This window comes from Dermacentor silvarum, chromosome 1 (genome assembly GCF_013339745.2).
Source record: "Dermacentor silvarum isolate Dsil-2018 chromosome 1, BIME_Dsil_1.4, whole genome shotgun sequence".
Lineage (NCBI taxonomy): Eukaryota > Metazoa > Arthropoda > Arachnida > Ixodida > Ixodidae > Dermacentor > Dermacentor silvarum.
Window position 1 is genome coordinate 169,879,833 of NC_051154.1, and position 27,309 is coordinate 169,907,141.

General features: G+C 43.3%; 1 protein-coding gene across 3 annotated transcripts in view; it reads left to right on the top strand.

The window, feature by feature from the left end:
• LOC119436385 (SUN domain-containing ossification factor-like) overlaps positions 1-27,309 on the top strand; it is a 129,004-nt gene that overhangs the window by 78,191 nt on the left and 23,504 nt on the right. For all 3 annotated transcript variants that reach the window (XM_049657397.1, XM_049657402.1, XM_049657395.1), the window contains exons 3-13: positions 209-301; positions 1,333-1,439; positions 5,540-5,668; positions 8,874-9,145; positions 11,416-11,648; positions 16,061-16,234; positions 17,836-17,980; positions 19,183-19,278; positions 19,672-19,708; positions 21,975-22,911; positions 25,999-26,250. In XM_049657397.1, coding sequence (XP_049513354.1) covers positions 209-301; positions 1,333-1,439; positions 5,540-5,668; positions 8,874-9,145; positions 11,416-11,648; positions 16,061-16,234; positions 17,836-17,980; positions 19,183-19,278; positions 19,672-19,708; positions 21,975-22,911; positions 25,999-26,250 — 2,475 coding nt within the window. The remainder of the gene's footprint in view (positions 1-208; positions 302-1,332; positions 1,440-5,539; positions 5,669-8,873; positions 9,146-11,415; positions 11,649-16,060; positions 16,235-17,835; positions 17,981-19,182; positions 19,279-19,671; positions 19,709-21,974; positions 22,912-25,998; positions 26,251-27,309) is intronic.

Here is a 27,309-nt window from a genome sequence, read left to right on the forward strand (position 1 = left end):
AAAAGTTTAACAGTACGTATAGGCTATTGTCATTACACTAATGTGCAAAGGGGTGGTGACCCTATGTGTTGTGGTGCTGCTGACATGTACTCATGGGCAAGGTTTGTGTATGATTATGATCAGCTAGTTTATATTGCTGCATGAAGCAGGCAGAGCACAGGACTATACAATACCATTCCTAAAAAACTGCTTTGCTTTTATTCTGCAGGAGTTTCCTGAGAATTTCAATGACTTTCAATTTGTTCATCCACAGAAGCCAAACGAGCTACCTCTATCACCTACCATGGAGGTTATAGCACAAGTAAGCCACTCGTGCTAATTGAATTTGTTGTGATAAATTTTTGTGCTTAGCCTGGATGCATTGAACTTTTGGTGGGTCATTTCTAGAACCATTGTGTGTCATAATCTGTTTCTCCAAGGTACAATTCTTTCTTCAGGCTTCAACAATTAAGTGTACAATGAAGATCACTGAACACAAATTTTAATGCTAGGACTTATGTAGAACATATAAATAACCCACTGTCAGCTGCTTTATTTCTAACTTTGCATCTAATTTTATGCATATGTTATCCACATACATGTCGCATAAGGCAATTCAAATATTGTGTTTCACTGCCACGCAGACATACCGCTGTTGGACTCGCACAGTCCTGCCCTTTCTTAATAATAGAGAAAGCTTCCATGACTTCATGTGTTGTCTTATCTCTGGTTCTGCCTAGAGTCTTATCTCCAAAGTGAGGGTTGGTGTCTGCAATCTTTGCAATGTGCATCTAGGTGTGCCCCACTGATGCTCTTATTTATACGCAGTTCATGTTATCTTGCTCGGTTGTTCGTGCATCTGCCACTCTGGCCAATATAGGTCTCTCCATATGACAGTGGTATATCTTAATCCACTGCAACAGTGCATGCTACATAAGGTCTTGTATGCTTCTTACTTCAGCAATCTTTGTTACATTTGTGGCCAAACAGTATTGTGCACTTGTGTTATTTTATGCCCAAGAAAGCTTGCACAGCTGTGCCCATAAATCAGTGAAAGCAATACCAGTGAAGTGTACTAAGTGCAATGTGAGATACTTGCCAACTTCCAGGGAAGAAACAGCAACTGGGAAGTTTTGTAGCTCACGTCCTGACCAGCATTTATAGCCTGCTGCCCAGCACAAGAACACCTTATAATGTAAACATTTTGTCTTAAATTGAGAAAATTTTCTGAAACTGTTTGTTAGTGGAGCAGTGGGATACAAATAGGACTGTATTACTGTGACTGAAAGATGTATATCTTTCTGTTGTGGGTATCGTGAAGTAACAGAAAGTATTATCTTGCTTTCTCTTCAGAGTATAGGTCTAGGTTCTACATCTTCAAATGAAAACCCAGAGCAAGAGGGACAAGAAAGTTCCCTGCCAGCCGCAAATATTGTTTCTGCTGATAACGAGAAGCCAAGGTTAGTTTTTTTACTTCATGGTGATGCAACATGTAGCTAATTAATTATTACACGTTCCTAAACTCCTTCAGGCACTGTTTACACAATTATGCACGCCAAGGTATTTCACCAAAAGCAAAAAACACTGATGAAGATAATGATATCTAAAATGTGTTGCATACACCTTGAAACACTTCTGATTGGGTGTATGTTGCAAGTTTTAAAAATATGAGTAACGTGTTTTAGTAAAACAAGTTGGTAAACAAGTTTGCTAAAAACGTTTAGTAAACAAGTAGACAGCTGAATGTTTGCTCTCACAGTCAATATGTCATGTAGCGTGTTCACTTCTTTCATTGTATTTCAGAATGCTTTACATCAGGCATATTTTCCAAGTGACTGGATAGGTGTTTTCCAATTATGCTAGATATGAAATTATGTTTTCATGTCTGATGTTCCTTTAGAGAATTCTCACATGGACTCCACATTCTGTCACAAAGTAAAAAATTGTAGCACAATAAAGACAAGGACAATGAAACTGTGCGTAGGACATGCACTAAGATTAGCGCCTGTAGTGTCGTTGGCCTTGTCTTCTTGCGCTACGATTTTTACTTCTTTATTACGAACCAACTCGCCTAACAAATTGTTTTTCTATACCACCTTTGTAAACTTGACGAAACTCATCGAAGAGTTGAAAATTCATAATGTGTTATGTAGCTGTAAGCTTTTCATTATTCTAAAGGGGCTAGAAATGTGGTGAAGCTAAATTTTCAGGCAACAGAATTAATTAGCACCCCTGAAGGGGTTAATCAGTGAATATTCTAGTATTGCTTTTGCTAGTCACTGAAAATTGTCTTCTTACAAACACAATTTTCATCTCATTTGCAGGTAGAGCTTTCAGTATACACTCAAACCTCGTTAAAACGAAGTTGAAGGGGGAGCCGAAATTGCTTCGTTATATCCGTTACTTCGTTATATCCATTGTTTCCATTTACTGCAGTATATGCCCAATGGGGTGCACAATTGTAAACATAGAAATAAGAAGACAACCTTGTGGCCCATGGAGCTGCTACACGGCCATGCATGCGATGAAATTTGAATAACACAACAAAAGAATCTCCGGCATGTCACGCGATTTCTTAGCACCTGACGCCTACTGCTCTATTGTGATGGTCCTTTGCATCCGCTTTCCATTTGGCTCATCGTGGTCGCGCAGCACGTGGCACGCAACACGATGCTCCTCTGTGTGATCGAGGAGGTAAGCGAATTTCGCCCCGCAGGCTTGGCTTGGCCGGCTCATGGCCTCCGAGATTGCACTGATGCCAATGTGATCTCGGAGGCAACGTCCAGCTGCCAGCCCGTGCGGCGTGCGGCGTGCAGCGTGCAGCAGGGAGAGGGGGAGAAGTGATGCGCCTGGGCATCACCCCTGAGAGTGCACCAGGGAGGTCTCTGTGGCCAGCCCAGCTGCGTCTGCCTGTGCGGCGCGCGTAGAGAAATAGAGAAGTTAATCTTTCGCACCGCCGTGCGTAGTCGCGCAGCATGGTGTGACACACGCAGGCTTGCGCGTGACCCCGGAATTTTCACTGGGAAGATCTCGGAGGCCACGCCCAGCTGTGATAATCTGGTTTAGCGCAGCCGTGAATGCACTAATCTTTTGCACCGCCGCGCGTAGCCACACAGCCAGGCACGTGCAAGAAAGAAAGGCCTGTGGATAAGTACGACAGTGAGCTGCTGCTTGTGCACAGGTGCGCAGCTACGCGTGGTGGTGAGAAAGACCAGGGTTGCTCGACGACGCATTCAGCGAGAGGACGCAGGAGTTATAAACTGCCGCGGCGAACGAGTGCCGAATCCCGAGGAAAGCGATGTACTCAGCGTGCATCGGTCGGGTATTTTCGGTTTCGAAGACTAATCTAGTTCGTTATGTCTATTGGGCCGGACAATTTCACTTCATTAAAACAAGGTTTTAAATAAATGGTTCTCTATGGGGATTACAAGTGGAATTTCATTTGTTATGTCCATTATTTCGTTGTATCCTGTTTTGTTATAACAAGGTTTGAGTGTATTACCATAGGATTGGCATTGAAATAACTTAAAAGTCAAACTGAAATATTTTGCAACAAAATATTTCAACATACTGAGTGGGGAAAATGTTGCCGTATAGACTCGTGTAAGGGCCACACCTGTGTAAGGGCTGCGTCCCCAACTTGGCAGCCCAAAATTTTCAATGGAGAAGCGTTCGGGGCCCCGGTGCAGCACGTGCGCATCGGCGAATTTTCGCGCGCTGCATACTTCTGTGTGCCGCTACTAGATGGCGAGACCTGTGCGTTGACATCTGATGCAGTGGTACATCCAGGGATCCAGGATGTGCACAAGTCACCGGATGCACTGGCACCATTTTGACCAAAAGGTTCGGTACAGTGTAAGGGCTGCACCTCATCAAAATTGTGAAAGTGCAGTCCTTACATGAGTCTATACGGTAAATAACTTGCACTGTGAGGTATGTACAGTTAAGGGGAGATGTGCCTTGGAACACCATTTTTCGTTTTTATCATTATATCTAGGACTTAAACAAAACTATCACTGCATAAAGCTTTTTTTACTTCTTCCAACACTGTCATTTTCATATAGCTTTTATACTTTGTTTGATGTGGCGTAAAACAGCAAGACTTTTTATGTGTGCACACTTTTTTTATGTGTTAATCTTCTACAATGATTGTCATGTAGTACGTTACTTTCCTCCCTAATTTACTGTGAAGTGCTATTAAATAGCTAGAATACAAGTGATATAGCTTTCTAGAAGTCAAAATATTCTGCATGTGTTGATATTTCATACCTCTCTGGGAGATAATTTTCCGCCGTAAGTATTTATCGAAGGTAATGTATGCACATGTGTCTAATTGCAATCTATGCATATTAAAAGGTATGGATTCAAACTTTCATAATGCAAAGACAAACCTTGGGCATCCAAAAAAATCATGACCATATAAAAATGCACTTTTCTTGCAGTTTTATTAATGTGCAATTTACGGTAGATGCATTAGCAGCTGGCACCATTTTCTTTCTTTCTGGTAGGGGTAGTTATAGTGGCAGCTAGTGCCTGTTTGTTTAAAGGGACACTAAAGGAAAATATTAAGTTGAGTTAAGCCAATAACTTATCTACTTAGAAGTCTATCATTGTTTTCTGGGCGCCAATATACGACATAGTTGCTTAGAAAACTGCCACCAAACGTTGTGCTGCCACTTCTCAATTTGAATCGCCCGTGCCAAAAATGAGGCCATGACGTGATCTCCATGTCACCACCTCTGCCGCTATCTGCAAATCAGCCACTCCTCTCTCAACTCGTGATGGCGGTGTTGCGCCTCCCGCCTCGGCTCCATCTCCCGACTAGAGGGCTGCTGGTGTCGCTTGATGCCCTGACGTCACACCACGCATCGCACAAAAGAGGTACCATACTCCTCAACAGGCGGCGTCACTCTGATTTTCGATTTTCATCATTTTCTCACTTACAAAATTTATATTCTCGCTATGATTGACGAATTCGTTATTGCAGAAGCTTAAGTTTCATGTTTTGTAAAAAACATGTTCCACCAACTCGGCCAAGTTTCTCTTCTAGTACTTAATGTTTCAGTCTAGCTTGACTTAATATTTTCTTTTAGTGTCCCTTTAAAGGCAGCTGCTAAAGACCACTAAATTTAGTTTCTTAAGCTATCGTGGCTGCTTTAAATGCACTTTTTGTTGCATTATATTTGTTTTTTCTTTGGTATGCAGTAAAACCTTGATGTAATGAAACCTCGATATAACGAAATTCTTGATATAATGAAGTTTTTAACGATTACAACTTCGTTATAATGATTACAACTTCGTTATATCGAGGTTTGACTGTAAATGCCCGTAAGAGTAGAATTTGCAAGCGCAGTATTACAAGCAAGAACTTGAACATGGAAGCTTTCAACAACAGTCCAACTTTCTAGCCTGCATCTTCCCTCAAGAATTCCGCATAGACCTAGGTGTGAATATAGCAGTTGAAGCTAAGGGGTGCACAAGATAGTTTTGCAAAATCAGAACACAATGCATGTTCTCTTTTGCTGAAATGGGGCACTTCATTTTTCTTTTTTTCTTTCAGGGAAGCAACATATATTTTAGAAAATGACCAAGCACCTTTCGCATATAGCGCTAATCAAGCTCTTGATCAGACCAATGACACAGAGCATGGGAAAGCTGTGACACTGGATTCTGTCGCTGAGGCTGATAGGTAGGTTTGCTTTTATGGCCTTCTCCGGTGGTGCTCATAAACTGTGCTGTTCTGTCAATGAACAGCGGAGTGTAGTATGCAAGATCCTATGTTGGATGATGAGGCAGGTCTGGTGTCCTAGGTGCACTGGCATTTGCTATGCTGGTCTTCACACATGTAGTATATAATGCAAACATTGGACTTTTGCTAAGTCACATTGCATATTTGCATTCTCCCACATTTGTTCGATGAGCTGCAGCACTTGATGCAATTTTTTTAGCTGTTTAGGAAATCATTTTTCACAAACAAAATTTAGTGAGCACAGGTTTCTTTTAATTTCGCTTCAGTTATAGCATATTCAAGTGACTACTTAAATATTCACCATTATATTTGAGCTTAGCTAAGTTACCTATGTTGTTAACATCACTTTAGTGAGGACGTCGTATAAATACATGCTTAGAACTTCACCACAATTTTTTGAGGATTTGCTGCCATCTTAAAGCTGCACTGATCTCATTCTCAGCATGTCCTAATACCATTCTTTTGTTGGATGCTAGGACATCTGCAGCAGGGGCCACAACATTCTTCGTTTACTCAGTTTCTTCCACCATGGTTTCTGTGTCTATAGTGTCTCCTGCTTGCTTTTTGCTTAATACTAATATAGTCGTCTTTAATTAAACGTATATATAGAGACATGAAATTAAAGCATATTGGTAGACTAGGTTTTGAACTGCAAAGTATGTCAGTTTTGTTACGAGTGGAGGCCTGATATGGCAGAAAGGATGCAGAGCGGAAAAATGGATGGTGATGACACCTAAATTTCTCTCACCAGCTCCCTGTAATGTCAGACATTTTGATGACATCTTTTTGAGGTTATATCATTGTTTACTGAACTAAAAGGAATACACCACAAAATAAACAAGCTAAGAAACTCAACCTGGTAACATTTGTTAACATTTTATGCACAAAGAAGACCCAAATATGTGAAGATATTGTGGAATTCATGACATTCCAATGATGTTGCGAGTTCCAAGGTTTAGCCGAGAAACTCAGGGAGGGAAGTTAGGGCCTATTTTGCATTCCTTTGCCCACTGCTTCAGTGTTTTATTCAGCAGTTCTTCATTCAGAGAGGCAGCACTTCATGCCGTCCTCCAAAGAATATTTATCATCTATAGGCTCCCTTCAATGGTCAGGCGGCGCAGCGATCGGCTCAGCCGTCAGCGCCGCCGTGTCAGTTCCGCGAAACACCGAGGCGGCCACTTCTACAAAGGCATGCTTCTGCGGCGCTCGTTTGAAACAAGTCGGGCGTTCTAAACTATGGTCTTTAAGGCAATTGAAAACATTGAGGCCCATTTCCGACCACCGACACTCGAGAAAGGACGTCAACTTTACGACAACAACCATGTATTTCGCGTCAAAAAAAGTAAATAGGACGGACATCGCAGCAAAGTTCTTGTCACGACAAATAAAGCACGTTCACAACGTCGAACTCAAAGTAAGTTAACAAATAAATAATTTATTCCGCTTAAGTGGGCAAATACGGCCGTAGACGTTTTTCAACTTTCATTTGTAGCTTCAGTATACTTCGAGCGTGCCTTGCTTATCACATTTGTCGAGGTTTAATTTGGCGAGTTGGAAGGTAACTTGAGTGATTCTTTATGGAGCTTTTTTCTCCGTTGACAAAGAGCCTCGATCATAGTCTGGTGTTGTCATTCCGGCTCCAGTGTGAGAGGTCAACACCGCTGAAACATAACAGAGAGCAATCAGCTGACACTAAGCAACACCAAGACTGAACAAATGTTTGCTAGCGTGCGTGAGAGAAGTGCTATTTTGCGAATACTCGATGTGTGCTGCGGTGCACTCCAGCCTTAGTTCTGTTGTTCTAAACGCGAGAACACGTCGGCATGAATGAGCCCGGTTTCAGCAGTCGCGTCTTGATCCAGGCGCAGAAAGGAGCTGCATGTTGGCTTATTAATGCACAACGAGAACTACAGTGCGTACAAAGGTCCAACGCGGAGCGCTTACGAAGCTAGATTTGACACATAACAACCACTGCGCATTTGTTTTGGAGCGAGACTAGCTAAACAATTATCCAAACCAATTTACAACAGCGGGAATCAGATCACGCGTGTTTATGCAGTTGTCGCTTTATTGTGCGTTTTCATGGACGCTGCCTTGTGTTTTTTTTTTCTTTTTTTTAATTTTTTAATTTTGCGTTTGCGTCATAGTTCAACAGAAATTCGCAAGAGCGACTCTTACTTGACGGCCCGAACCACGACGATCCACCTTCAGCCGCCGGGTTTCTCCCCACATTCTTGAAGGGAAGCGGCACAATTTGATGCCGACATCCCCTTCGCGGTTGTGAAAATACCTAAAGCAGCAGTATATTCGCATGTTATTTTTGTTCACACTTCTCACGAAGGAGCTGCCGAGTGGTCGCGGTGAATCCATTGAAAAATCTGAAAAGGAAGCTTTCAGGCGCGCCTGAGCGCAGTACGGACCAAGGTGAAATGGCGGTGAGGGCCTACTCGCGGGTGCTCACCGCCGCTGCTAGGTGGCGCGACATGTACAGCCAAACTGCATTGCAGGGTGCCTATACTGTACACAGCACAGCAGACACATTCATTGAATTATGTCAGTGACAAACTGCCTCTTAATATACAATTGAAAATTATGTAAATAAAAGGAATTACTATAATCTTGCTTAAACCACCGAGATGAATCTGTGGCACTGGGAAACGTGAATTTTCAAGAAGTTGGATTAGCACCACAGATAGATCTGGGGCAGATTTGACGTTTTGGGTTGGAGGCATTTGTCTTTTTATTAAAATTTTTGTGCAAACAAACAGGGTCCCTGTCCCTGTTTGTCGTCCCTGTTTGTTTGCGCAAAAATTTTAAGAAAATGAATCTGTTCCAACTAGGCCGACTCGCAGTTATGCTTCAGGGCATTTGTCTAGTTGGAAATGTTTTGGATAATAATCAGCAGGAAAACTACAGCAAACTGCTGAAATTTGAGCATGAAGAAAAATATGAATATACTGTACACAGCTGAATTTTGTAAAGGTTTAATTACAATTTTTGCAAATCTTTCATAATTTGCATTTTTAAGACCTCAGAGTCTATACCATTTTCATACTGAAGGAAATAAGTATGTAAATTTTTGTACTTAAATGAATGTACATTCTAAGAATAAATTTATTTATTCAACTTCACTTTCGAAACTCAGAACTACTGTGGAACCAGCCTTGCCAGGAGCCAAGCAAGATCAGGCATCACAGAGCCCAGATAACACTAATACAAGGGAATCCATAGAACTCGAAGAGGATAGTTCTGTTCAGGCCTCTACACCTGCAGCAGTGGAGACGACTGAGCTGCCTGACAATATGCTGAAGAAAGAAGGTGATGAAGGTAGTGACCATGATCGCAAGGAGTCTGCGGAAAAGATGCCCACTTTTGTGGAATGGAAGCAGAAGATGCTGGCAGAGCATGAGAAAGGTGGTAAGTGGAAATTTTACTTTCAAAGACATGTTGAAATCTTGAACTACCGAAGCAGGGCTAGTTGTGAAAATGTTGTCCTAATAGTGTTGTTGCTCCACACTCACTTGCTTGGGAATTTTTGTTTATGCTCTGTGCCCAATGGCAACTTCTCTCTGTACACGAGTGTTTAAAGGATTATAATGTTTATATGTGTTGACAAGAATATAATTATTTTCTCCCATTATAGACACTTAAAAAGAACAAAGTTGCCGTTTAATGTATGAGCCAATTCTCATCTTATTGAAGCCTCGATTTTAACCTCTAGATTTTGGGAAGAGTTAACTTAAAGCTCTGATGTGAAATAGATAAAATGCTGTGCAGGGCATATATTGGCCATATCTTGTGGAAACTTACATATACAGTAAAACCCCGGTGATACGAACCCGGCTGGTACGAATTTCGGTGTGATACGAATTCGTAACATTCCCCGGCCGAAATACATTGCTCTCAATACGAAAAAAAAATCGGCTCTTCAGAACGTGTTGCCGCGCCGCCACGGATCATACGAACGCGTGAGCAACAGCGGCGGCGGCCGAGCCAGCGGGGCCACCGGCACAGACAAGCCGGCACAGCGGGATCTGGGCGGGATCCATAGTCGCCAATCAACCGACTACGTCACGCGGCTGCACAATCTCTCATTGGTCCCCACGTCGAGCGGACCGGACCACATCACAGCCTAGCCGATGCATAGCGAGAAATTAGACGAGGACCAATGCTGCAACGACGACCGCGGCGCAGCCCGGACGGCCAAAACGCTCCCTGCACTCGATTTGCTCAGGCGTTCAGTGGCGTGCAAAAACATTCCCAAGAACACGTGCGCGCACTCATACGCCTTTCAGAAGGCGATCGTTGATGATTTGGACAAGAAGAAAACCAGCTTTGTTGATACGTTTTTCAAGGGACCGCGAAAAAAAAAAGAGAAAGAAAAGCCGCAGTTTCGCCCGAAAGGTGAAGCAATGGAAACGCAGCAGCAGCAGCGAGCGAATTGACCTTTGCGCTGTCTCTCGCTTCAACGCGAACTAAACGTCGAAGGCACAGCGCATACGAAGCTACTGGTACTAGGCGCACTTTGTCAACATCGCAGATCATTTTGACGATAAGGTCCGCGCGGACGCCAAATCACGTGGCGGCTCCTCCGAACGGCATTGCTCCGACACCGCGAGGGAGCAAAAGCTTATGCGAGACCCCTCAACGCCGCGCGGAGAAAAAAAAAAAAGAAAGAAAGAAAGAACCGCGGCGTCACGCCATGGTCGCCGTTTCTGCGTGGCGCTGGAACACGCATGTACGCGCCGACGTCTCAGCCAACGCTGCGGCTGCAGCGCAGAGGGAAGCAACGGTAGAAGCCCAGTTCGGCCAACGCTCGCTTCAACAGCAGAAACCGAAACTTCAGGGTGCGGGCTAAGCAGCGGGCACGCACGGAGACAGTCGAAGGTGAGGGGGCTACGAGGGTGTTGAGAGGAAGGGCGAGGGGTGGCCAAACCGCTTCCCTGTCGCCCTCCTCCCTCACCTGCGACGGTCCCCGCACGCGCCCCGTCGCCGTGTCGCCTCTTCCTCTTCACAACCACAATCTCTCTCGCCGTGCCGGCGCCGCCCTCTCCGTGAAGTTTCCTTTTCTGCCGTTATCGCGAAGCGGGCGTGGGCAGTTTCGTGGCCCTCGCTCGATGTGTGCTTGCGCGCCGTGATACTTCACGAATCGCACCGTTCGTACGTCGTGCTATGGTGCACGAATATTTAAAAAATAAGTCCTTTTAATGCGAACAAATTTTTGGGCCCCTTCGAGTTCTAATTATCGAGATTCGACTATACATGGAAGTCAGTGAGATTTAGGTCGGGACCGCGAAAACGCGACGTAGCAGCCGGGAAAACGCAGCGGCGAGGAAGGTATCAATGGGATTCCACTATTAGAAATCTTTTCTGGTAAAAATAAATTCATTTTTCTTGATAGTGTGTACGTTTTGATGATACGAATTTCGGGTGATACGAATATTTCACGCGACCCCGCGAGATTCGTATCACCGAGGCTTTACTGTAAGTTGCATTTGAGTCATTGTCCACTGTACTATGCAGGTATCATTTAAAAATGTTAAGGTGTGTATACTTAGCTGCGATATAATGATATATAACGTTCAAATTTTCATCATCATCATAATAATTTTTATTGGACTATGCTCTATCCAGTTTTATGCAAAGTCTTAATTTTAAGACTCTTTTCTTTCTTCTTAATTTTAAAGGGGAACAACTACCTGAAGTACGAAGTAGTCCACCTAAGAAAAAGCCAACTGGGAGCAAGAGCCGGCGTAATTATGCCTCATACGAGTGCGGTGCCAAGGTGCTCGCTACCAATGCTGAAGCTGATGGAGCAGGACGTGTCCTTAGTGAGCAGATGGATGAGTACATGCTCAACCCATGCAAAGCCAAGATTTGGTTCGTCATAGAGCTGTGCGAAATGATCCAAGTTTCTCAGGTAAGAAGGAAGCCAGTTCTGTTTCATATCAGACATTTACTGTGAGATCAGGGACACTAAAGAGAAACTGGAAGTTCAGCTGGAATAAAAGAGGGACCTTCAGGAATGCATGCAGTTTTGTTGGGTGCAAAAATTATGAGTTATTAGTGGAGAAATTCGTAAACAAAAACCAAATATCTCTTAATCACTTTCTCTCACCCCAGATTTGGCGCTGAAGCAGTGTCGTCACAGATTTCATTGCTCTCAGCGAATCAGAATGCACCGTGATACGTTACCGCTTGCGTAAACGGCCGAAACGCTGGCTGCATCATGGCTGCATGGTCGTAGCGCTACGTTTGCGTTTGCCGCGATGGATACCGTTGCTGCCGCTGAGCCTTGCAACGAAGAGCTCGCCAGGGAAGCAGGACTGCATTTCAGCGATATTCAGTGAAACGGAGCGCGAAATGATCCTCCGTGCTCGAGCGGTAGGTGTTTCCGCGTGCGAATGGCGGTGAGCCGCCGGCCGCACCGGCGGAAAGCAGAGCTTCGTTTTCGTCAATGGAACGCGAGGCGTCCGGTCTGCCAGGTGACGATGTTCCAGAGAGAACAAGCGTAGAAAGTTGCGCACGTACTCGGTATGATTATTTCGTGGCTTTATTTAATGACATTCAGCACTCACCGAGCCGCTCGCCAGTTTGCTGCTGCAGGGGCACCGGTAGGGGATTTGATGAAGGCCGCATTGAGGGAACAGCTGCTCGAGAAAAGACTGACCTCTGGGGCCCGCGGGCTAAGATACTTTCCGAGGGCAGGATTATATACATAATTCAAGGGCGAGAAATGCAGAGAGCACACCATCGGTTTCTCTGGCTCCTTTGCCGTTTTATCATCGGCAGAGCACTGAGCCATTGCGAACGCCGGGGAGCCGGGGCTCATCGCGCGGCACCACATGAAAGGACACAGTCGGGTCAACACTGCCGCTGCCCCTGAGCAAGAGCCTTGCGCCGTTGATACAGCCCTCAACACTACACACATGAGGCATTTTCTGGCTGTTTCCCGTGAAGTCAACGTTTTTCGAGCCACGCAACATGCAACTAAACACTGTAGAGCAGAACAGACACGCGCGATGATGCATGGAGCAAAAACGAAACTCGAACTATCACGACCGGATGTAGCGCCATGCCATTTTTTCTTATTTATTTAATTTTGCACTAAACTTGTACTTCCTCGGTTGAAAGGGTTAAAAAGTTGGCAAATGCTGCTAATGTACGTTTAAGGTGTATTTCATTTTGCGTTTTATTAACAGTGATAAATCGCTCTCGACCAATCGCGACCGGCCTGCGTTTGTAATCTCCAACGTCACAAACATGTAGTGCAGGAAATTCGAAGGGGCGTCAGCACCTATCCTTCAGTTTTTCGCTATTTTCTCGCTTATTAAAAATCTGTTCGCCGTAAGAATGGCATGACTGTGATTGTGATAGGATAATCTACCATTAAAGCTCAACTTCCGGTTTCTCTTTAGTGTCCCTTTAAAGGAGCCTTGACACGGTGTTCTGTATTGTTTTTGAATTCATTGAATCACTAGTTGAGGCCTTTGTGGGCGTTACTTAGTACCAAGTTCTGATACTCTGTGTATGCCCAGTAATTTACAAACATATATTGAAAATTGCAGGTCTCATCTCAATCATTCACAGTGACATCATTCCACATTTTTTTAGCAGAGCAATTCTATTGGCTACATTCTGTATTAAGAAAGGAGTACATCAATACAGTGGAATATCGATGCTATGATCACGGCTAATACAAATTTTTCTGTGGTCCCGGCCGAGCCCCATTACTTTGGAACGTGCTAGAGAACAGTTGTTACGAATAGATTTTCGACCCGCGTCAGTTGATACGAATAAACGCCGCCCCACCGACGGCCGCAAAAGAGAACAGCGCGCAGTCACGCGCTTTCTCCCTTTCTCTTTTGGTGCGGAGGCGTGGACGCGGCGCCGGACAGCGCGGAGGCCGCGACTGGGCGCGAAGAGTTTGAAGCGGTGGCGCTTTTGTTGCTTTTCCGCGTGCCATCGGCCGGACGGAGTGACTGCTGTGCTTCGGGCCGCGTTCTTTGTGTTTGCGCCATTTTGCCTAGTCGCAGCGAGCTATGTCTACCGAGATACGATCTCGGATGATTCGCGCGGCCGTGCGCCGAGGCGCGGGAGCCTCCGTTGGCGCGTCTACCGTCGACTGCGTTATCGGTGCCGATGGCACAAGGCGATTGTCTGTTTCGCTGCCGGAGTCACATGGTGCAAGATAGCATGGCACGTAATCCACGGTGCAAGGTAGCACGGCACGTTCAGTCGGGTGCTCCTCCGCTTCTCCCGCTAATCACCGTATTTTTCTTGTCGTAGGAGCTTGCGCTTCCGTAATCCGAAGGCGTGCTTTGTCCAAAATTTCTTCTCCAACGAGCGACGATCCATCACTAACCTGGGAGCTCTCAGTAATCCGAATTCTGAGTGTCAAGTGAAGACGCCGGCGTGGTTTACGAAGTAGACAACTGCGGTTGCCATCTTGCCCCTGTCACAGCAGCAACCAATGGAAAGACGCCTTTCAGCACAGCAGCCAATCGGAGGCCCGCTTTCATCGGAGGGCCCGTGTGACTACCTATCGCAGACCTGCACTTGTTTTGTGTTTGTGTGTTTGTTACAAGATGGCGACTATGGACAAATTGAGGAGCGGAACGGCGAAACTTTGAGCTTTCGAACGATACCAAGATGGTGGCGCTCGGTGGCGGGAAATACGGTGGCGGGATACGATCTAATCCCCGCGTCCCCCCTTAATTGGCTAGTTTTAATTGCGTTTCGATGATACGAATTTCGGCTAATATGAATATTTTTTGTGACCCCGTGAGATTCGTATCATCGAGATTCCACTACCTCATGCAGGAGCTTGTAACACTAACTGAAAACAGACAAAAGACAGCTCCGTCACACCCCATCATGATATGGACAATTTACAGGTGTCAGAGGATTAAATATTGCCTACCATCATTTCTGAACAAATTACACATTTCTGACATTTTTCCTGATCCACTTGCACCTTGCTTATGGAGAAACCAGTGCTTTGATAAATTTTTCCTTTAAATATAGTAAAAATAGTAAATTTATATTTCTTTCACATTCTTTTTTATTATGTTTTGTTTAGCAAGCTGTTTAGCAAGGCTTTATGCTTACATATTTCATGGTACTGTTAGTGCTTTCTTTTGTTTTTCTATTTAATTATTATAGTTTGTGTGCCTTACCTGTTCTTGCTGCTGCTGTTTTGAGTATTTTAACCAGGGGATGGTTCCCCTCAAGCCCAATGTCTATGTTGGCTTTTTGAGTGAACCCACACGACAGATGTTTATGTGCACTACACATGCACTTATTGTGCGGTGGCTTGACAACGAGGCACTTAATTCTGGTAAACCAGTGCACCTATTTGTCAAGGAGATGTGGGCGTGGTGTGGCTGTGTGTTTGAAGATGCAATTATTGCAGTGAATATAGGCCTCAAGCCTGCCACGACTATTGCAAAGGTTGTGCTGGAATGAACCAAGGGCAGGAATGAACCAGGTGCAGAAATAGATGTGTGAATGGCACTGACTTAAAGCTACTTGGCATAGACAACACTTGTATTACTGGAGGATGTAGCAGCTCTTAAGGGGGAGCATAGCCTATGCCATAAGCTAAGTGTTATGGCTTGAGAGGAGGGACCTATGCATGACACTCAATGAAATATAGTGTGTAATTGTTTGATGGTAATTCATAATCTGTGCATAAAAGTGTTAATTATTTTATGTTGTCACCAGGGGCACGATCGGAGATCTTTGTTTGAAACGCATTCTGAGTTGCTGCGATGTCACAAAGTGGCAGTATGCAAAATTTTTTGAGAACGGGAGGGAGAGAGCAGCCAATCGGCAAGCGGTGAACCATTCCGTTGCTGCAGCTGCCGTTTGGATCCAATCTAATCCACCAGACGTGCCATGCGAAGCCGGTCTCGTAGCGAGCGGATGACCGCTTGAACTTCAAATCTCTCGTCGCGTTCCGCTCCTAGCAGACGACGTGCTCGTAATGAAAATGATTGACAGGGGCGTGTCGTCATTTTGACGTCACCAAAAACGATAAACTCGCTGGACTTTGTCGTCCGGGGAGTTCACTGCTTGCCAATTGGCTGCTTGCTCCCTCCCGTTGTCGCAAATTTTGAATACTGCCACTTTGTGACGTTGTAGCAACTGAACAGAATGCGAAACGAACAAAGATCTCCAATCGCGCCCCAGCTTTGTATTTATTGCCAAAGCATGCCTTGTTTTGGGGGAAAGGGGGGGGGGGAGCTGTGTGTTTCTGAAACCATTCTGAATGAAAGTGGAAGTATGGAAAAGAACCCTTAATTGTACTTTTTCCCCTCCCCTGACCAGGTTGATATCGCCAATTTTGAGCTGTTCTCTTCCATGCCCAAAGAGTTTGCAGTGCTGATGAGTGACAGGTATCCTACAAGGGACTGGACTCCACTTGGCATTTTCACAGCACTTGACCAGAAAGTGGTCCAGAGCTTTGAGCTCCATTCAGAAGCGTATGGAAAATACATCAAGGTAATTTGGTGTCGTTATTCTTTTGGCACTGCCAAACTGAACATACTTATATTGGACTTGGCCTAATAAATATAGCGCAGCTTCATCAGTGCTGTGGTGCGACATTTCTGCCGTTAAAATTATTCTAAAGTTGGGTGATACATCCAAGATGCGGCAGAGGGAGGGCGAGATGGCCACTGGGCATTTAGGCATTTTCGTTCACTCAAAGCAGTCTGACCTTACTATTATTTCATCTAATAAACTGTTAATGAAGCCCTCAAGCACAGAAACACCCTGGACAACACATGTTTTTCCACTTCGTTTTTCTGTCACTATAGTGCCAGAAGGACGATCCACTAGTGCAGTCATGATTTATCTATTTATTGTGCAGACTGTTGAGCAGAGCAAGAAGAATGGCCCTATACATAGTGCCCATGGCCTTTCTACGATGGGCTTATTTTGCAGCTCGATTTTGGGCCTAGTAAACCATCTGCTGGTTTTTAGTTTGCTCTGTGCGTGCTGACTTCAATTATGCTTCCGTATATATGTGACATTCACTTTCATTTCAATAAAAAGACCGGATGGGACACACCATCTGAAAAAACGAGACACCTCGTGCAGTATCATTGTGCGTGACCACATAATAACACAGCACAGTGCGGATGTATCTTTCGCAGACATCTAGCGGCATGTCTTGTGTACTTTTCCTGCTGTAAATATCATCAGTTGATTTTTTTGTTGGTGTTGTTGTGTTTTGTTTGTGTGCATAAACATTTGCTGATTGTTTTTTGCCAGGCTGCAATGGGCAAGATTAAGGAGCAGCAGATTGGTGTGAAATTCTGTACAAAACTGAGATCCTTTACACAGATACACTAGCTGATAAAAACACCACTTGTCTTAAGGTGAGACTGCAGCGTGCAATTAGAGGAGATCCTGTAATATTTCATATTTCTGTTGAAGATGAAAGCCTGCCAGGAAAAAGCTTTTTTTTTTAAATATAGTCTCAAGGTGTCATATGTCTCGAGTTTCTTCCATAGTGAAAGGAAGTCAGCAGTGGATAGCTGAAGCTCTTATTCTTAGTTCAAGCAGCAGTGAGGAAGAAAGGACAGCAAGCTTTGAAAGGAGCAGTTCTGTATGTTCCACCAAGACGACGCATCTGTTCAGATGTCTCTGCCTTTAGTTTTTTTTTTTACCAAGAAATTGATGCCATGTGTTCCCTAAGCTCTATAATTAGTATACTTAGCTGTATTAGACTTCATTTTATCCCTCAAATTGAAATTGCCGATTTCAGTCTACTGATATCATTAAAAAAAGTGTTAGTGAAGATGTGTCACATTACAAGAGTTCCATGACTTTTCTTCGGTGGTAGAGCTACCAGATTCAGTAAATATATTGATGAGGGTACCGTCTGAAAGGTGACAGTTTCTAGGTACTAATTGCAAACAGCTAATCTGAGACTTACTGTAGCTTATTATTAGTGCAGCTTTGGATCTTAGTTTTAAAATAGCATTATTACACAAGAGTTCTAACTAATATTTCATTGTGGATGCTATTGTGTATAATTTTTCCATTGCACAGCTATGTAAGTTACTCTATTAAGTCTTTGGTGGACTTTGGTGCAGGTTGAGTTGCTGAGTCGTTATGGATCAGAGCACTACTGCCCCCTGAGTCTGGTGCGTGTTTTTGGCACATCCATGATTGACGACTATGAGCAGCTGGTTGAGAAGCCTCGGGATCCTAGTGCTCAGGATGATGATGAAGAAGAAGGTGAAAAACTACTTTGTTCTCTGTTTACAGCCATAAAGGACTCTTGTAAACAAGGTCATGTTTATTGACTACTTCTGTTAACACCATCTGTGGGAACTGTTCATTTCACAGTATTGCGAGACTTCTCATGTGCCCTGCCCATAAATGCATTGATCAGTGTGCAGCACATGGTGGCACAGCAGCACCAAGGTCATGCTGTCATTGAAAAAGTATGCGCGATTAACAATTTTGAGAATGACTGGTTCACCAAAACAGCACTTTCAGTGAGGTGTGCCACGTGAGAGGGCTGCCTTGCACTACTAACTAAAGCGAAGATTGAATTGTTTTTGACAACCTGACACACGTCTATTTTGCAGCTGTTAAGGTTTGGGCTAAAGGACTACATGTCCATTTTGGACGTGTAGAATGTGTAGTCCATCATGGACGTGTACACGTCCATTATCACGCTTTGTACACATTTGTGATGATGCATTAATTCTGCTGCTACCAGAGCGCTCGTAAGAGCAAAGAAATATACTTTGTTATATGTACAGTCTGAAGAATTTGACACGTATGACAAAACTTGTAAACATTGCAGGGCATTTGAGAAAATCAGAAGAGTTTTTTATTTGTGCTTGCATGCTGACGTTGCCACAGGTGTGACCATGCTGTTTGTTTTGGCGCATATTTAATGCTTCTTTAGTCAGATGGCGCTGTATACGTGTGGATTGCCAACACGGAAGCACAAGATTCGGGTAAACTTAAAAAAAATGCCTAGTTTTGAACGAATCCACTGTAATGAATGCATTTGTAAAATGTACACAGTTGTGTACAGTGGAGTCTCGTTGATACGGTCTTCATGGTAACCGGAACATAAACCATATCATTAAAAAATCGTGTTATCCGATGTATTATTCAACCAAATCGTATTATTGGGGGAAAAAAAGAAACATATTATCCTGAAAAGCGTGTTATGCAGAATTGTATCAACCAGATTCCACTGTACATAACGTTGCAAATTGTTAACAAAGCTTTTGATAAATTGAGCAAATTTAGTAAACAAAGTGTTAGTGACAAAAACAATCAGTAGAGGAAGGTTAATAACAATTTTGCTTATGGGCAGTGGCTGTCGATCGTGCATGGCACAACTGATTATGCAGGTTGCCTCTATGACTGGTTGCACTGTGAAACTTACGTGTTTCCTGTTTTTTTCTTACAACCAGCTTCAACTGAACGATCTGCTTCCAAGAATGTTGTGGATAGGGCAAAAGACGTCGTGATCAGCCTCTTTAAAGTGCTCAGGAGAGACCAGGACGGAGGTAATTTGTCTCATTTGTTGTCTTTACAATCTCTTCCACAACTGGCTCATTTTAGTTGTTTTATAGGGCATTCACAGTTAAGCTTTAAAGAAATTTTATAGAAGAAAAGCTGTGGCTGCTTAGGAAAGTACTCTTGTGAAGCCAAGAGTACTTGGATTTTTGTTGAGTTTACAAGCGGTGTGCCGTGCTGCTTGAGTGCTTGTGACAAGTTTCTTAGGTTGTGAATTTATGAGAAAAGGTAACCAAGAATGAAAGCCATAAACTGCCTCAAGGTTTTTTTTTTTTTTTAATGTTCTCTTAAATCTATGTAACGGGCTTCAACTGTAGTTGTATATGCAAGTGATGTTTTCTTGGTTTTTCAACTGCTGTTTCATTTCCAATGTTCACTTGCAGAAGGTGTGGATTCTATGGCAAGTGCCCCCTGCAAGGAGTAAGTTTTAAGCTTTCATTATTCTAACTGATAGTTGAATTGCCCAATGTATTCTTGAAGGGCACTTGGTATAAGCCTCATCAGTGAAAGCTAGAGGGGAATAGTTAGAAGGCTGTCAAAGCCAGATATGGTGTGCTGCATTTAACTGCAACTCGGAAGTGAGCGGAAAAAGTAATTCATCTAAGTTTCACTTAAGTGAATGATACAAATATCATGAACAATCATTTACTTGGAAAACATTTTGTGTATTAATTTTACTTTGGTAAAAAGAAAGACATTACTGGCCTTTACTTTGAATATTGCAGTTTCTTTTTCATGAGGTACGTGCTCATCTGTAAAAGGTTGCCCAAGGATTCTGCGCAGCCCTTGCTTTCAAAATAGCACTGCTGTAAACTGCTGCATATCTTGCTGTCTGGTGCAAAACAGTAATGTGCACTGGAACAGTAATATCTGTATCATCGTCACAAAAAGGGAGCTTATAGTCGATTTAAAAATTTTAATTTATTCAGAATGTTCCCCTATTCAGAATTTATTCAGAATTAAAACAAAAGGGAAAAACACACCTATTAAAAGCTTATTGCCACTATAACAAGAAAAATAGATACATTGCATGAAAATAACTAAAGACTGAGCACAAGAAGGGGTGAACAGCGAGTACATAATTTCCTAAAACATTGTCTTGAATGCAAAAAATACAGAAAATTGAATGGAGACAAAGCAATTAAATATCCATGGTGGTCCAGTGGCTGTGGCATTGTGCTGCTGAGCGTGAGGTCTCACGTTCTATTCCTGGCTACAGTAGCTAAATTCCACTGGAGGCGGAATGCAAAAACTCATGTTTTGGGTCTATGTGAATGAGCCCCAAGTGCTCAAAATTAATCTGGAGCCCTACTGTGGTGTCCCTCATTACCAAAAATGCAGTTTTGGAATGTTAAATCTTTTAATTGAACTTTTTAAATCACAATTTCCTGCTACATGCCTTTGACATGTGACTTTTCAATCAATAATGCGCTGGTGTGATTTGTTCGATACTGCTTATATTGGTGTCATCCTTAGAATTTGTGCCAAGTGGATCTATCTTACGAACTCCCCGGCTGCTATATGTAACTTGCAACATGTGCTGTAAGGTAATTAGTTAAAAACTGAATTAGTGAATTGTAGGAATTAGTCACTTATTCATTGTCAATTTAGTAATTAGTCAATTATGCATTACTTCCACGATTTCTCATGCAAGTAATGCTCGCCTCTGAGTAATCAAGCTCAAGCACTTGAATTGTGCTCTATATGCCACACGTGATGTTTAAAACTTTCTGTCAATCTTCGTGGAAACACTCAGTATCTTGTACATTGTTTTAGATTCACACTTTTTCGGTTTTGGCACTTTTTTATCCGAGTCCATGCTAAAAGAGCCTGAATATAAGAAATGTTGCTGTGCAAGGGAGAATGAAATGCAACAAACCTGTGCTGTGCTCAAAAAGTAGGTTTACACGAATTGCTTAATTTTGACACTGCATTTTTTTCATGATTTGCACTTTATACTAAAAAGGTTGAAAGAAACTGAAAAGTTCGAAGATGAATCCACTTGCCCATATTAAGATGTTGCTATGGAACTTTATTTTACAGCAATTGGTTTAAAAGAGGTGTATGGACAAATGAAATAATCATGTAAGCCTACTGATGAATTGGTGTTTATGTATGGATTTATTTTTCACTGAAGAAGGCTGTTGCCTGCGATGGTGACCTTTATATTCATGCTGAAGTTTTCAGTAATGTATTTTGTGGTTTATGCATGCGAGTAAAACACCTGAAGTCATGTCTAATGCAGACTGAGATTCAGAAACAGCAGTGCCAATCTTTTGACGCTTATTGTTTAGTGTATCATAAGTATTTTTAATGATATACATTGTTTCAGCTACCTGTGACTTTTGTGGCTTGGCTTATTGTGCAAACTAATATTGTGCAAAATAGGATGACACTCACAAAGCACCTTTCACTTGCTCAAAAGTTATCAGTGGCAATCATCACAAAGTTTCAGTCTACTCGCTGTATGTTTATAGGTACATCTATATTTTATGCAGCAGCCTCTATACTTCTGGAATCTCAGAATGCTAATGTATCTCTTTTAGAAGTGCTTTTGTTTATTCAATGTTTGCCAGCTAGTATATCAGCAGTGGCTGCATCAGAAGTCTTATTGCTTTTAATTTTTGTCAGAAAGAGAAACCCTTAGCAATAAACCTTGCTAATTTTTCTTCTTTTCTCTTCACAGTTTACATGCAAACTGCAGCGTTGTGAACGCGTCTCATCAAGCACACAATGCAACTGCTAGACGGCTTGGCTGCCAACAAAACAGAAGTCTCCAATTTTTTGGATCGGTGTTTCAGCCATGCACCATGTGCTCGTTGTTTGTGGGTCAGTCGAAAGTGGCACAAACTCTTAGTGAAACCATTGCCTGCCGGTTTCTCCGTACCGCTTTGTCTCTAGAAGATGACTGCCCGATAAATGAGCCTGACGAAGAACGAGAACCCAGTAAGGGCACTGGGAGCTTTAGTGATGTGCCCCAGGAGACAGACAGCAGCTCTGATTTGACAGCAGCAAGTTCCTGTTCTGAAGTGACTACAACGCCAGTCCCAGTTAAATCATCGTCCACATTTTCTGTGAATGCCACATCTGAAGTGGAACCATCAAAATCTATTTCTTTGCCCAGTAGTGACACTGCACAGCCAGAAAGCATGAAGGCTTCCTCTAGTCCTATGAGTGCAACAACAGCCTCTAGCGTCGAGGCGAGTACCAATGTTGACCATAAGAACCACTATGACAATGAAACAGAGTCTGAAGACTTTGGCAGTGCATCTGAAGCATCCCACAGGGACAGCACAACACTGCATTCTTCCACAGCTTCTACCACTCTTCAGAGTAGCTCTCAAGCATCTGATTCTACAACAGATTCGGTGACAGCAACTCCAATAATAATGGATGTGCCCACATCGGTGAAGACGAGTCCTTCAAGCACATCAACTGCTGGCGCAGAGATTGCATCTCCTGTGGGGGACTCTGCATTGCCAAATAGTGTAACAACTGTTTTAGGAGTGCCACCTACGAGTGAAGTGGACAGTGGTGTCTTGGTCATGGAGCCGGAGACTGATGGTGGCAGTGTAATTGCCACGGTACCTTTGCCTCTGGATGAACTCGTCCCTGATACCGATGTGAGTGTCCTGTCTGATTATTATGGTCTTTTATTGTGATAGCAATTGTATGGCCCCTCCAGGCGAATTTCCGCCAGTGGCATCGCCGCGATGTTCTGTATAATGTACAAGTAGAATACCATCGCGGTCACGCCACCGTATGCTGTGGGTGCGAGGGAAAGCTTGCAAGGATGAGCCGACAAGGATGGTGGCTTAATGTGGTGGTGTCTTCTCGCGCACGTAACTGAGAAAGGCGGGGAGGGTGTGCGCTGACTTTTCACGCATGCAAGGGGGTAAGCAGGGGATAGGTTAGTGCGTGAGATATCTCCTCTTCTACTCTGGCTGCGGCGGTGTAGCGCGGCCGCCCATGCCCTATCTTGGAGGCAATCTACAATGGGTTCGAAGACTAGGCGACCTGAGATAGCTGATGGCTTCATGGGTGCTGTGTTCTCATGCACCTTGTCTGCATTGAAGTGAGAGGCAGCACAAAGAGGAAATCGCTCACCGCTGCTGCCGCTCTTCATCATGCCAGTGTTCTGACAGCTAGTGTCCGCGGTCATCGACTGAGATGTGTTCATGTTTGCCTCTGTGTACATGACAGCCTGCTTATTAATTTAGTTAATAAGTGAATGTTTACAGCAGTTTATGCCGCTGATAACACTACTAACCTTACTTCGTATAAAGTAGCTGTCTAATAATTTGCTGTTGCAATCAATGCTTTGCCTTTCGAGCTAAGCTGTGACTTTTTTTTTTTTATTATTGCTACCCATGTACACACACCAGATACAATGTGCTTACATTTCAATAAATTTTTTTTGTAGCTTTTTTAATGTCTAGGCACAGTGCTTTGCGTTTGTAGTTTACTAAGGGGTTCATCAGTATTGGTAGAAGAATGTTGAATTTCATATTGCCGTTCTTTATCAATTTGATTAGAATATACTCATGGCTCTATGCAAGGAAAGATGTTACGCATGACTGAAGTGGCAGTGTGTTAACTACTAACTGTGCTATAAATGAAATTACCATCAATGGCAGCAGGCATATATCTGCCGTTAAAATTTTGCATCGTCGACCAAGTATTATGGAGTTCTATCTGCGATTCAGCATATCCTGTTAAAAAAAAAAAGAAGATAGAAAGAAGTACATCAAATTTATCTTTGGAAATACCATCTTAATCAAAACGAAAGCTACATATTATCCAAAGTGTGAAGCAGTTACAGCAATAGCTTGCACTATATTATAATTCTCAGTGTTTCATGCAGCATAGGTTGCAACGAACATTCATAGTCGTGGACACTCACTCTACCATGGAGAACCGTAGCTTTTGCTCCAACCTCTTTTCTGCCACTTCATGCCACCAGCTTTGCTTCTTTCACCTTTGCATTGGTTTAAGGCTATTATGCACTGTAGCGTGCATTGCAACCCATGCCTTATGACTCATTGCTGCTCTTGGCATCTGCACATCATTCATTTCCTATTGGGGCAATTGCTTGGAGTGTCAATTTTTCAAAGAGGTCCCACTTTGTTGCAGTTGCTTACATGCAGCTTGATCTGCGTACCTTCATTTATGTGTACTTTATTGTCATAATGATGGCATGATCATTACTGAAGGCTATTACAAGATACAAAAATGCTGCAAATGCTTCTGGAAAGTACCTAGAATAGCTATTGCTATTAAAACATTCATTAGAGGGATAATTACAGAGAAGAAAAAAAAACATACAACCTAAAATTTTGTAAACGTAGAGTGTGTTAAGCACATTAGCAGTAAAGATTTGGCCTGCAATTGGTACTTGTTTTATGCGTGATGCATAATATGTATATTTGCTTACTGCTAAAGTATCATTTGGTTGAGATCAAAATAATGAGAGAATACCCCCCCTCTTCCTCCCTGCAATTTGACTTGGTACAAATATTTGCACAAGAGGCTTTATTGGATGACTATTTGCAGTGAGACAACCATCCACTGAAGACAGGGCAGTTGAATTGAATGAACTTGGAGTAGTCTTAAATGAACAGATAGCTGTTCTCACAAATGGCAGGCAATGTGAAGCAGTAAAATTCTCCTTTATACCCTCGCATGCATTGTCCTCATCACATTTCCTTGCTCCGGCACACTTAGCCTCCACATGCCATTGTAGAGCTACAACATAAAACATTATGCTGTATCACTGCTGCTTTCTTTTTTTTTTTTTTTTTTTGTTCGTGTTTGTGTTGCACGGCCACTGAACACTCCCAGCCATGGCATCTATGTGCTAGCTCAAGTGAATTTGCTTTATACCGTGGCATCTGTTTCAGAGCACATATCTCGGCATACAGTGAGGCCACTAGCCAGCAAGCAGAATGAGTTGGCACTACCGCAGGAGAGGAAGCGTAGAATGGAAATAATGTCCAACTTATTACGAGCCCTCCTTTTGAAGCTTGTAAACCTCTGTCCATGTAATTTTTTCTTTTTCCATGGTTCACAATGCCATTCTCTTCATGTAGTTATTTTAGGTCCACTTGTAAATGTACGTATCTTGATGCTCAATAATTGTGTTAGTGATATTGTGCTTGAAGTTTTCGTAGCAAGCCATGGATGACACAATATCACTGTGCATAGAAAAAAGAAAAAGAAAAAAAAAAAGAAGTTGCCGTGTGCGGTGCTGAGGCTGGAGGCTTCAATAGACTGCATACTACTCGGAATGCTGGTTGCATTTGGCAGAATTTCTTTGTAGCCTCAGCTCCTAGAGCAGGAGCATTAGCATTGAGCAGCCAGTGAGAATGGGTGTTACATCACCAATTGAATGAATGCCATATAACTGAGCAATCTTTCTATGTTCTCCCCATTAGAGCAGATTCCATGGCTTGTGTACCAAGCGTGTAAAAATTGTAATGCTATATGGTAGCTTTAACAATATGGTAGCTTTGAGTCGTTCCTGACAAGCTGGGTTATTATGATGAATTATCAGTTCTTGACACATATGAGGTGTTTTCTTCTTTTCTTTGCATTGTGTTATTGTGAAAACGCAGCTTCCAGGAACTCAAGTAGAAGCCGCAGGACAAGCAGCAGGAGTGTAAAATTTCATGTAGTTATCGTGACACGCTGTTCCTTTTTACTTGGCACAGTTGCAGCTGAGGGAAGCAGGTGTTCGTGCTCCTCCTCCTGAAGCAGGCGCCTTAGCTCTAAGCAACCAGCGAGAATCTGTGTTCATGCGCATCAACAACCGCATCAAAGCTCTTGAGCTAAATATGTCCCTGAGTGGACAGTACCTGGAAGAGCTGAGTCGCCGCTACCGGCATCAGATGGACGACATGCAGCGGGCCTTCAATCGCACTGTCAATGCACTCAACAAGACTGCTCAGAAGGCTGCTGAGAAGGTGAGAGTGCATCTCCTTATTATCCCCTAAAGTTTCAGCTTTGCTCTCTCTCATAATCACCTTGAAGAAAATGACGTAGTCAGAGCACCTGTTAGCTTTTCCTGTATGTGTGTTGCTATTCTCATGGTTCTACCCGCTTTCATTGCGCCAAGGAGTGGGAAGTGTTTTACAGAAAACACTTGCTTCTTTTTTCCTGTGCTTAACTATTGCAACAACTGTTGCAAAGCAGTGACAACAGAATGTCGTACTCATTGTAATTGCAGTTTTTGAGTTGCCTTTTCTGTTTTTTTCCTTTGTATTATAATTAGCTTGGCCTTTCCTTTCTGAAATTACTTTGTAGTTTACCATTGTCTATAGCATCGTGTGCTGTAGGCCTGGTGAGGGGCCCTTTAAAGCTTTGCAGCAAAGAACTGCCACGAGAGCACCACGACAACACAGCAACTGCTGCAGCTTGTGTGTGCACATGCACAAACTTTGCCAGGCTGGTGACTAGGCATGTGGCCAGAGCTGTTGCTGTGTTGTGGTGGTGCTCTCGTGGCATTTCTTTGCTGCAAAGCTTTAAAGGGCCCCTCACCAGGCCACATAGCAAATTTTTGTTATACTCTGGAAGTTGTTACGTGCTCTCTTGGGAGCATTCTACTACAAGAATTTTTCAAATTGGTCCATTCATAGCAGAGATAGAAATATTTCTGTGCCACGAACACATGAGTTTAGGAAGCGAGTGTCACTGCTAACAAGGACACTCTCTCCACTTGCCCCATCTAGCCTCTGTAAGCGAAATTCCTTCCCTGGGTTCTCCCATACCGGAGCTGGAGTATCGTGTGACGCATACGTCACGGGCCCCACCTGCTTTTTTTTTTTTTATCTCGCGCTTTTCTGCTGCATGGCGCACTTACGCTGACTATCGCACGTGTGAGCTGTTGCGTTTGTCTTGTTGTGCGGTGCGCTGTGCGCACAAGAGCACCTGGCTAGTGGTATAAGTCAGTGCTACATGAACACTGAGGCAGACGTAAGCGGATCGCAGAGCATGATCACACGGTGGAACACGGTAGAAAATGA